Below are 11,864 nucleotides of genomic sequence, written 5' to 3' on the forward strand. Positions count from 1 at the left end.
GAATTCCCAAATCAATGACAAGCAGTCCATTGTGTTTCCATTGTTGGGAAAAGACAATCAACTTGCAGTCTTACTCTGCTTACACATGATTACACATTTAGTCATTAATGTTTGACAAAGCCTTGCTAATTCTTAGTCTCAAATCTTGAATGTTTTACACTTTTATTTAAGGTATATAAACTTGGTCTTAAACATATCCTCAAAGAAAAAATCACATGATGTTATTTGAGTGGGTTGTGCGATGCCAGAAAATGGTGCCATGGCCAGTCCACGATGAGGGAAAGTGTTTTCAAGTGATTCTTCCACGATTAAGTTCCTGAGCGGAGGGTTTGTATCTGTTGAAAAATACAGTAACTAGGGTTCACAGTGTTGTGGTGATGGATAGTTTTCTATCAACTACTATGCAGAGATAATTATATTGCATGGTTCGAAATAATGTTATTTGGCAGAACAATCCTTGATGGTGGATGTGGATGCATAGCATGTTCTAAATATTCTTTGCTTTATAATATCCTAATTTGTGTCTAGGTACCATTCATCACGCTAAGCTTTCTCTGTACTGTACATATAAATGTGATATAAAGCTGCTGCTTTTTTGTAGTTATGTTTTGAGGTTAAGACGTTAGAGCAAACAATAATGGTACATGTAATATATACAAGTAAAATTAAATAACTTATAATTTCATAAACCCTACCATAATGTGATGCTAAATACTATCTAAATTTAACTGTTGCTTAGTATTTTTTGGGACATAGTGTACAATTCACTATTTTAAAACAAAACTTGAACCTGTTTTGCTGTTTGTTAGTGATGTATTACTTAACGTCAACGTCCAACGGTGAAGGGGCAGGTGCAGTTGAGAGGACATCTGTTGATTGCTAGGAGACGTCAAGAAAAAAATTGTAAAGCTGTACATATTACTTTTTTTGAAAAGTCTCCTTTGGCGTGTTTTTGTTAAAAAGTTTTTCCTAAGCACTGTTTACTTTTTTGCATACATTTTTTAATGTAAATACAAATCATAAAACAGTGTAAAATTATTATTTTATTATTAGTGGCGTAATATTGATTTTAAATCTGGATGTTTCTATAGCAACAAACTTTTTTTTATTGGTGCCAAGTGCATAAAGGTTTGACAATCCATTGTTGACCTTAGTTTTTTGTGGAAAAGTATAATACTATAAGTGAATTATGTTTATAATTGCATAGCCTTTCCTGCGTTATAGGTATTAAAACAATACATATGTACAATTTTTGTATGAAAACTCGAAAAGTTTTAAAAATAAATTTGTACTAACACATTTAAAAATATAGTCTTATTGTGTTTTATATTTTCACTAAAAAATATGCATATTTCTTTAATTTATTACAAAAAATGAATGTTTGTTATTGTTTGTTACAACAATTTTTTCCAAAAAGCTTGTGCAAATGTAAAGAAATTACCGGTCAGTTTAAGGTAATAATATAACACAATAGCTATTGCACTTAATTTGTTTGGAAAGATTTAAATTAGAGAATAATTGCCTTGAAATGTTAATATTCTACTCAAAAGATGTAAATTATCCGTTAAATATCTTATATATATATATATTTATTATATATCTTAAATAAATATATATAGTTTCAATTGTTTTACTGTAATTATTTGATTTGATTTATATGTAGATGGCTGACGGAGAGGATTGGGGAGTGGACGAGCCCATACTGACTGCTGACACCATACCAGATGGCTCAGGATCCAGAACTGCCTGAAATCAAACTGTTTCTGTCGTATGGAACTGTGATGATATGCAGTTTCTGACATGTGCTTCAGGTATTTTTATTTTTTTTTTGGCATCTTGTGATTAGATTTAATTGTTTACTCTGTTCGCCATTTTAAAAAGCAGCAACTCGTTTAATAGAGTAATCGCTAGTCTGCATCATATCTGAATTGAAATTGAAAAGACAGTTTATTTCCTGTTATAATTACAATACTATTACAATTAGTATTAATATATGAATTGATAATTACGAGGGCTGTTCGGAAAGTAGATTACGTTTTGTAATTAAAAATTAACAAAGTATAGGAAAAAAAAAATTTTTTATTATACATTTGAAAGCCACACTTAAATACTACTTTTCAAAATAGTCGCCATTCAAATTTAGGCAGATCATATCGATGGATGAGCTTGACAATGCCTTCCTCATAAAATTCTGCCGCCTGTGTCTTCAACCAGTTTTTGTCACTTTCTTGCTTGCAGCTCTGTGACGTCGTCAAAGCGCTGCGTTGGCCAGCCACTTCTTCATTCAATTCAATTCAACTTTATTCAAGACTCATACAAAGTACACATACAGTATAAATACAGAATAGCGTCAACCATTACATTACAATATCCATTTATTGATTTAAATAAAGCAGTTTGCCTCAAAAATGTCATTGAAATGATTTTACAATTCTGCTACTATTTACAATATGTCATATCAACTACTAAATTTTTGGATGAACTAAGTTACCTCAAAATATTCTTTAAATGAGTATACTGATTTTTCAATTAAAAATGACTTTAACTTGTTTTAAATATGCTAATTTGTGAAATTTTTAGAAATGTTTTTGGAAGAAATAACAAGAATTTGGATCCTATAGCAGTGGTTTTTTTATTAAAAAGTTCTAAGTTATGTTTTTGGGATTGATGGATAATTTCTATGGCGAGTGTTATAATCATGATTTGCTCCTAATTTAGGTATACTATCTTCATTTGATTTCACAAGCATTATAGTTTGAAAAATATATATAGACCATATACAGTAAGGATTCTTAATTTAGAAAAATGCTGTTTGACAGATTCATTTCCGTTCCAAATTTAACATTATTCTAATAGCTTTTTTTTGTTGGTGTGAAGAATTCGTCTAGAGTTTTTTGTTGTTGTAGCTCCATACATGCTTATACCATAAGACATGTGTTGAATTGATTAGTGTAAAATAAATATTTTTCAAGGTTTCAATATTACATACCCTTGACATTTGTCGTAGAGCGTATAGACCAAGAGGACATTTTATTTACTACATGGTCAACATGTTTTATCCCAACATAAGTGTTGGTCCAATATTAGTCCAAGAAATTTTGAATTTTCTACTTGATTCAGTTTTGAAATTTTCTAGATAAATATTTGGCTTTAATTTTGATCTAGTTTGTTTTGTACAGAATGAAATAAAATTTGATTTATTATATTTATTAGGAGATTTTAGTGTCTGAAATATTCTTTTACAGTTGTTAAGACTTAGAGATGATTTAAGCTCAATTTCTTCTTGACTTTTACCTGAAATTGTGATGTTTGGTATCATCAGCGTAGAGGCACACTGACCATCCACCTGTATCACACCCGGAAACCCCCTTAAATAGCAAAGAAATAGAAGAGGGCCAAGTATAGATCCCTGTGGGACACCATGTTTTATAGTTTGAAGATTGAATAAAAATTTGTGTATATTTAATATTTGCTGTTTAAATAACTAAAACTATTTTGAATTTGAATACATTGTTGTCGGTTTTTTAAATATGATTTGAACCATTCATGTTCCTTACTCTTAATATTTAAATTGTAAAGTACCTTAAGTAATTCATCGTGTGACACACTGTCAAATCTTTGGAATAGTCAAGGAAGATTCCAATGACTTTTTCATTCCTGTCAACCAAATCTATTATTAATTCAATGAAATTAACACCAGCAGTTTATCGAGTAGATTTTTGTGGTCGGAAACCATTGTTGCCATGAATCATCCAATTATGTGATTACTTTCCAGGTAATGCAAAAGTTGATTATATGACTACTTTTTCAAAAATTTTTAGAAAACACAGGTAATAATACGATATCGAGGTCTGTAAACTTGTTGACTATTTAAATCCCCCTTTTTATAGAAGTGGAACAACTTTAGCAATTTTATTAATTTTGGATGGGAAAAAGCCAGATATTAATGATGGAAATTGTATTATGTGTGGGTTAATGGTTTGGAGATTAGCGGAAAAGAACTCTGTTTAAAATGAGAAGTGATTGGTAAAATCATCAATTCCTGTTGTAGAATTTGTATTTCAAAAAGCCATGTACAATCGCTTTTAAAATTCTTTCATCAACATCTTTAAATTTGAAAAAAATTGGAAGTGCTTTGAGGAAAAAATTGGGTTTTTCATCGACTCGATTTGATTAACCAAAATCTTTCTGAATATTTGGAAGCACACAACAACCATTTATAAAAAAATCATTAAATATTAATTACCTAACAGAGAATTGGGTCTTGATATGGAATGTGCCATCCCGGACATAAATGGTATGTTATCAGTGATCTTGGCCGCCATTGATTGATTTCAGAGATTTGATAATTTTTTTCCAAGTTATGATTTGCGACTTATTTTGTAAGATTTCTTAATTTTACTTGTCAAAAAAAAACCAAACCATTTTATATTATTTTTATTTTAATTTTTATTTTTATTTGTTGTTTTTATTTGAATTTTATTTTCAATTTTAAGTTGGCTTAATTAATTGTTTTTAAATCATTTAGTTTTACCAAACCCGTATGTTATTTTCCTCCAATTGCGCAATTTTTCTTTCTCTTTTTAATCTTTACATCATCTGAATATCCAACTATTTTAGGTTTATTACATCTTTTATTCAACAGATAATAATTTAGGAAAGCTAATTTTCAAAAAACCATTGATGAACAAATATTGAGTAAAAAAAACATCAAACTTAGTTTCTAAACTCTAGCACTGTTAAACAGTCTAACCAATTTTCACTAGCCAATAGCCTTAAAAATAAATCTGTGTTAGTTTTTTGTGAAAACTATTCTACAATGACCTTATTATTTCACCGATAATAGAAGAGTATTTTGTACACCAAAAATTTCAAACGAAAATTGCCCCATCATGGTCCTGAATATACATGTTATAAAGGCCAGATAGTTTTTAATTTCTTAGTTTAGTAATATTAGTGAGGAGAGTTATGCTATGCTGGTTTTCTGACTCGGAGCGGTAAACTACTAGTAATAAAATTTACTTTTATAAACTAAGTTATAAGAATTTAAAATACTAACAAAGTTACCTATATTTATTGTCTTTGTTCAACACATTGATGTTAAAATCTCCTGGCTATGATAATATTCTGATGAATTTATCATTTAATGTAATTACATAACAAATCAACGTACAACGCTAGAAAAGATTCAAGTAGCCTCCTTGCTGTTGGGATCTATAAATACATGCTAAAAAGATAAATGAAAATGATATTTAACGAGTAATTTTCTGATAAAGCAATAACATTTCAAAATTCTTTTTTCAGGCTGTAAGATCTTGGACTATCAGGTAATTAATAATTTTTTTAACTTTTAAATGTTACTTCTAACTAAGATCAATACACCACCACGCAAGCTGATATAGACCTTGTAAAAAATGAACATAATTTTATAATTTGGAATATTTAGATACAGGAATTTCTGCTTCAGGTTCATTTTTATGTTCAGATATTGAGCTACTCAAACATCTGTTGGATTTCTTCTAAATTAATTTTTAATATTATTTGTTTTAAAAAAATACGTGATGAATAAGTGTTGAAAACATTTTGATGTATTATTTTTTAAATGTTTGAAAGTTGAAAATGTTGTCAAAATTTTGTTATTTTTGGAATTTAGATTTGATATTGGTTATCAGTATATTTTTAAATGATGGTAGTTTATTTCATTCCAGAATAGTGTAAAATGAATACTGTTATTTGAACTTGTAATAGTGCATTATTATTAGCCAGATCAATAAACATACAAACTATTATAATCTATATGCAGAACATTTTTCCATTGTCATAAAAGTTTAGTTTAAACCTAGAAAAAGATGAACAAAAATCACTGACACCAAATTGCCCATGATTCACACTCACTTTTCACAACACCAGACACTGCTTCCAAGTGTTGTTTTGATTTGGAAATCCAAGATGATCCTGATGTAGGGCCATCTCCTTGTCTCCTTGTGGTCCTAGGTTTTGTAGTTATGGTAGATGACAGTGTTTGAAGTGAAGAGGTCTCAGGCTGCAATGTGATCAACAACATACGATGATGGTGTAGCTTGCCCTGATACTTTGACAAAATATTGTAGTTTTAAATCAGTGATAAATTCATCATGTGTTAATCCATTCCATAAATACTCTGGTGGACCACTGGTTTGTACAATAATGATGTCCACAGAAGCTCCAGTATGGTGATGAAATTTTCATTATTTTTGTTACAAAGTATGTTCTATGGATATTTTATCACGAACGCAACCCACAGCCGTAAACATAAAAGCCTTGAAAAACCTCTTCTCTTAAAATCAACTGAGAAATCCTCAAAAGCTTTATCATAATCAGTCCAAAAGTAGTGGTTTATTTTTTGTATTTATGCCTTTGATAATCAATGAATAGATTCCCAGCACCAACAGGGACATTGTTTGATAAGCAAAGGTGACTGGTTATGGCAGTTTGAAGCAAGTTGGACTTTCCAAATTGTTTGTGTTTGAAAAAACACTGCAACAACCAGCAGTCATCTGTCCGTCTCATTCTCAAAGTCGCCAGAAATACAGTGTGCAAACGTCATTTTGTTTTCAACAGTCTTTATGATTCAGTAGATTTATTCCGAGTCCATGTTTCTTTCTATTAATTTTTACTGGAGGTTGAACTCTCTCATACATGAAATGTAAATCTCTTGACTGTTCCACCAAGTAAGGGCTTTTTAAAATAATGCTAGCCAATTTAGTTGTGCCTTGCCAAAGTATTAAGTGGCAGACCATGGACAGAATTAGTTTTGTCGAACCAAATGATATTTTAAAAAAAATTAATAATTAACTCCATCAATCCTTGGCTGCTAATCACCTATGATGTAGTTTTTAATTACATTTTTGTAATTGATCCGTTTTCCGGACCATTAAGCATATTTGTCCGTACCTATTAGGTACAGAACATAAGAAAACAGGTCTGTTTTTCCAGTAAGCACTTTTAGTATTACTTTCTAAACTCATCATAGATTCATTAAAGTATTCTTTAAGACTAATCATTAGTTCCGCCAAGAACTACTAATGGGCTACTTTCTTCATCAATTTTAGCTGAGTCGATGACTTGCAGAAGAGTTGTAGTTTGTTCTGACATAGCCAAAAAAAGCATTTACTCTTCCCTTCACAACAGATTCTGTAATTTTTAGAGCAAGGATTTTTTACCTTGGCTGTCCAGAGCAAAATGTAACGTTGGTTTTTAAAACTTTGTATTCTACTGGGCTTTTTTGAGATTTTTGTGTGTGTTTTAGAGTTGTTTGTTTTTTTAATGTTATGAAAAATATGCCCTGAGAAAATTCATTTTCAGTTTGGGGTTTATTACGGTTTACAACTCTTGGTTTTTGAATTGCACTTCCAGATTTAAATTTGTTTTCTTTTTCACACTCACCATACTTTAGCCATCATTAATGAAACAACAGCATTGTTACTGGAATTTTATTACAAGTTGTATATCATGCGTTAGGCAAGAAGAGAGCTTTTTTTGTATGAAGTCCGACTGTGTTAAAATAGTTTTTTCGAATAAACTCTAGTATTTCTTGTGTCCCCCGAAGTCATTCATTATTAGTAAAACAATTGACTCCACTGTCCAGCACATAAATACTCCACAATCATGACTGTTTGACTGTCTGCGGCGCCCACCAAGATCTAAAAAATTGATTGGCATTGTCTTGTTTAAATAAGTTGTTTTAGCCTGTTTGCAACCGAGATAGCAGAACTTTTGGTTGTAATGTACCAGAAGAGTATCAAAATGTAAAGTATTTTTTGTTTCAGACCCAACATATACTACGTGTACTGCCAGTGTGAGCCACTATCAGATTGTGTTAAATTAACAGAGTCAATTTATAGGTAGAATGAAGTAACATTTTTTCCATTATATTAAGTGGTTACTAGCATTAAAATTTGGAAGACATAATATTTTTTTATTTGTCATGAACAATGAGTGGATTGATTATGATGCCGTGCCCGATTTTTTTATCCAGAAACCTATACATTTAACATTTGAAAATACGGCTGAATTGTCAAGTCAGTGAGCCATTTTACGTTCAACAAGCTCATCAGAAACTAGACAACATTTTTAAACAGCTTCAATTTCAGTCTGTGTTTCAATACTTGAAAACTGTACAGGAGTTTCCACAGCGGAAATCATGAAGAATTTAAACTAATTGGTTGAAGGCAGTTTTTCTGATAAATATCATTATTTTGAATTTTTAGATGGTTTTCCATATTTAAAAGCGGTAGAGGGAATTCACAAACAGAATCAAACATTCAACTTCATACTAAAGTTTAAACTTGTTGATTTTCCACCCTTACAGCTTCTAAAGCAAAACTTTTTTTCTTGAGGAAAAATTTAAAATCATCAATTTTTTAAAAAATTTAATTTTTTATTTTAATGTATTCTTCCAGTTCTTTTTTTGATCGAACACTTTACCACCAGGGTTGTTATTTTTTTATATCAGTTATTTTACCCGAGGGTACTCCACTTTCCTAACTGTTTCTTCTTTTTAAACATCCGAAGAAGAGATTTTTTTTCGTACATTGGTCACTAAAGGGAAAAGTATCCTAAAATTTTTTTTTAACGTCCAAGGATAAAAAAAATCAGGTATTTTTTTAAAGAAGAAAAATGCAAGTATTATTTAAATAAAATACGTGTCAGCATTATAAAAAAAAAATATGGAAACACAAATTAGTGCTGAGAAAGTCTTAAGTTTCTGCTGCACAACAAGGGGTTTCCCAAGTACACCATTTGATCATTAACAGCTGAGGGCAAGCTGAAACGGGTTTAACCCTCACTGCTTGTGTAGCTTGAAAATCCAATATTTGAAGTATGCAGAAACCCAACTACTGTATAAAATTTTCTGAGTTATCTTTGTGAAATAAAATAATTTTAGATCAAAAAAACGTCTTCTTAGTCACAGCACAAATCATTTAAATTGAAAAAGAGTGCTTATCTTGGAATTGAAAATGAGTTTGTTAAAGAAACCAATGAAAATGTGCAGTGATTTAAAAAAATGTGCTTTTTTTGAAATTCCGTTACAGGTAATATTTTTAATTTAAAATTTTTTGTTTTTAAACTATAAAAAAAGTTAACTTTAACTGTTTCAAAAGTTTAAAGGAAAAATTTACAAAAGATTTTTCCCCCAACTTCAGCCCCTTTTACTAAAATGTTTACTAAATAAAATTGTTGTATGATCAATAAAATTTTTAAATGGTCAACTCTATATCAATTGTGTCATTGTGTCATTGTTGAGAACAAGTGGAGCACTTGGGGGCCAAAATCCGGGCTGTATGTGGAAAGAGGAAACGACCCCCACTGGATTTAAATTTAGAACTTCACGTGAGCAATTTGCCGTGTGAGTTTGAGCTTTTTTTTTTTTTTTTTTCAGTGAATCAACAGAATTTTCTAGTCAACTTGACAAACTGATACCCACAGCACCTATGGTTTTCCAGTTGGGAAGTGCCTTTTGTAGGAAGATCACATTTATGGAGGTCTGCACTAAAGTGTACATTAAATTATGAATTAAAATAAAACCTGTACCCTTCCTCAGATTGTTTTGTCCTGCATGAAAATAAAATTACTGATGGGGCTATCCCATTTTACTGCCACAATCATGGGAAAATAGCTGGTAAAACTGTCAATCTTGAAGAGGCATAAAAGGGAAAGCTGCTTTCAAGTCTCGTTTTTTTGTTCAGAATCTCTCCTGTACAGTTTAATCTTTGGGTTTGAATTCCAATACAGATTACCATTTCCAAGGGCAATTTTTTGTTTTTATGGGCTTTTTTTTTCATTTTATTTCTGAATCTTTAAAAAAGGTCAGTTATTTATAGTATGGGAGCCGGATGCAAATTTCAGTGACTAAAGCGTCTTTGGGGGGCCCGTAAATTTGTGAAAATTAATTTTAAAACGAAAAAATTTAGTTAATTTTTTATTTCAGTGTGGAGGGAAAACGTGGACAAATTTTCAAAAAAAAAAAAAAAAAAAAAAAAAAAAATTTACAGGAAATACTTGAGCACGTCAGAAAATTTATAATGTATACGCGCATGTCTTTCGAAAATCAAGCATATTAAAACTGAAACAATTACAATAGACAAAGACAATATTTTTTATTTTTTGTTTTTTTAAGAAATACAATTGCGTCAATGTATATAATAAAAAAACTTAGTTAATATTTCTTGCTTTACAAAAATTGATATGGTATTTATAAAAAACGAAGAACTCCTTCAATGAATACAGGTGTTCCATCAGCCAGTCCGAAAATGTCTTTTTTATTCGTTCCCTTTCTTTTCTTGAGATTTGGTGGGAGTGCATTAATGATTTTGCTCCAATGTAAGAAGGTTTTTTGCTGAATTCGATGTGTGGTGTACAGGGGGAATTAGTCCGTTGCTCGTCTGGTGTGGGATGAGTGAGCATTTTCATTTCTAGGGAAAGGGCCACTGGCTGGGGTAGATACGACTGCATGGATGTATAGTGCTATGACAGTAAAAGCTGCAGGGATTTAAACTTCTCTGCAGCTTTCCCTAGGGGGGAGGCTATAGAGTCCCTTCAGCTTTTTTTTTGGATACCCGGATTTTGTTTAGATTGGTTTCAGATGTTCCTCCCCATGAAATTAAGCCATATCTGAGGTGGGACTCCACTACAGCATAGTATGCTGCTTGCCGTCTCCAAACCTCCTATCCCCTTCATTCGTTTTACCACTAAATCCCAAATGAAAGTTTTTTGGTCAATCGCATATGGATCTGTGCAGGAGGGGTCAGCTTTAAATTTGTTAGGCAGCATTTTGCCTTTTTTTAAACTAAAATTTTGGGTATTTTTGGAATCTGCTCTTGTCTTCTGCTAAAATTATCTGGGTTTTTTGGATTGTTTTATACCAGATCGTTTTGAAGGCAGTATTGGAGTTTTTTTCTGTTGCTGATAAATATAAAAATTAATTTTGTGTGTTTTTTTTGTAAACAAAAGAATTTTTTCGTCGCATACAAAATGGTTTCTACAGAATTGTCATTGATAAAACTTGGAAAATCGTTTGTAAAAAATATGAACAAAAAGGGGGCCCAAAACGGCCTTGAGGCACTCCCCCTACTTACTGTGAGTTGTTTGACTATACACGCATTTACTCCCATTTACATTTTGTTGAATCTCAACTATTTTCTTGCGTCCTTTCAGGTAGCTATCACCTAAACTTTCGCCCAAACCTCCAAAACCTAGGGGTGAAATCTTTTTTAAGATAAATCATGAACTAGAAAAAACGAAAGCCTTTCGTAGTCTAATAGGACAGCTGATACGGTTTTGTGGTCTTCTAATTTATCTATGACGTATTCAATTAGATTAGTGACAGCTGGGTGGGGATCGTCCTTTGAGATAGCCATGTTGGTTCTTTGTTATTAAAATTATATCTTCCAATGTTTAACATTTTGAGAGTCTACCTTTTCATTATTTTTGAGAAAGTTGGTATTAGTGAAATGGGACGGTAATTTTCAGGTTTAGTGATGGACCTTTTTTGTCTTTTGGGGAATTTTTGATATTTTTAAGGGGGTGGAAACTGGGCCCGAGGAAAAAGATTATTTATTATGGTAACTAGTGGTGGTGCAGTTTTTGGGACAGTTTTTTACTAATTTTTTAAGGAATTTCATCAATTCCACATGATAATTTAGTTTTCAGGGAAACTATCACTCCCCAAAACTTCTTTAAAAAGTTTTGGTGTTTAAAAATTTGTGAAGACAACTCTTTGTGGAAGCAAAACGGGTGAGTTATGGGGTGTATTTCAGATGTTCTCATTTTCGCCTAATGTGGGAAACTGCATTTGGGAAAAGTATTGGTTTTAAATGTTCGGC

The 11,864-nt window shown here is 31.3% G+C and overlaps 1 protein-coding gene across 1 annotated transcript in view; it reads left to right on the forward strand.

Annotated features, from left to right (window-relative positions):
• LOC124370399 overlaps positions 1–1,750 on the forward strand; it is a 119,088-nt gene extending 117,338 nt beyond the window's left edge. The window contains exon 6 of the mRNA XM_046828684.1: positions 1,664–1,750. Within this exon, the coding sequence (XP_046684640.1) occupies positions 1,664–1,750 (87 nt within the window). The remainder of the gene's footprint in view (positions 1–1,663) is intronic.
• The last annotated feature ends 10,114 nt before the right edge of the window (positions 1,751–11,864 follow it).

Source organism: Homalodisca vitripennis, unplaced genomic scaffold, assembly GCF_021130785.1.
Source record: "Homalodisca vitripennis isolate AUS2020 unplaced genomic scaffold, UT_GWSS_2.1 ScUCBcl_149;HRSCAF=1392, whole genome shotgun sequence".
Classification (NCBI taxonomy): domain Eukaryota; kingdom Metazoa; phylum Arthropoda; class Insecta; order Hemiptera; family Cicadellidae; genus Homalodisca; species Homalodisca vitripennis.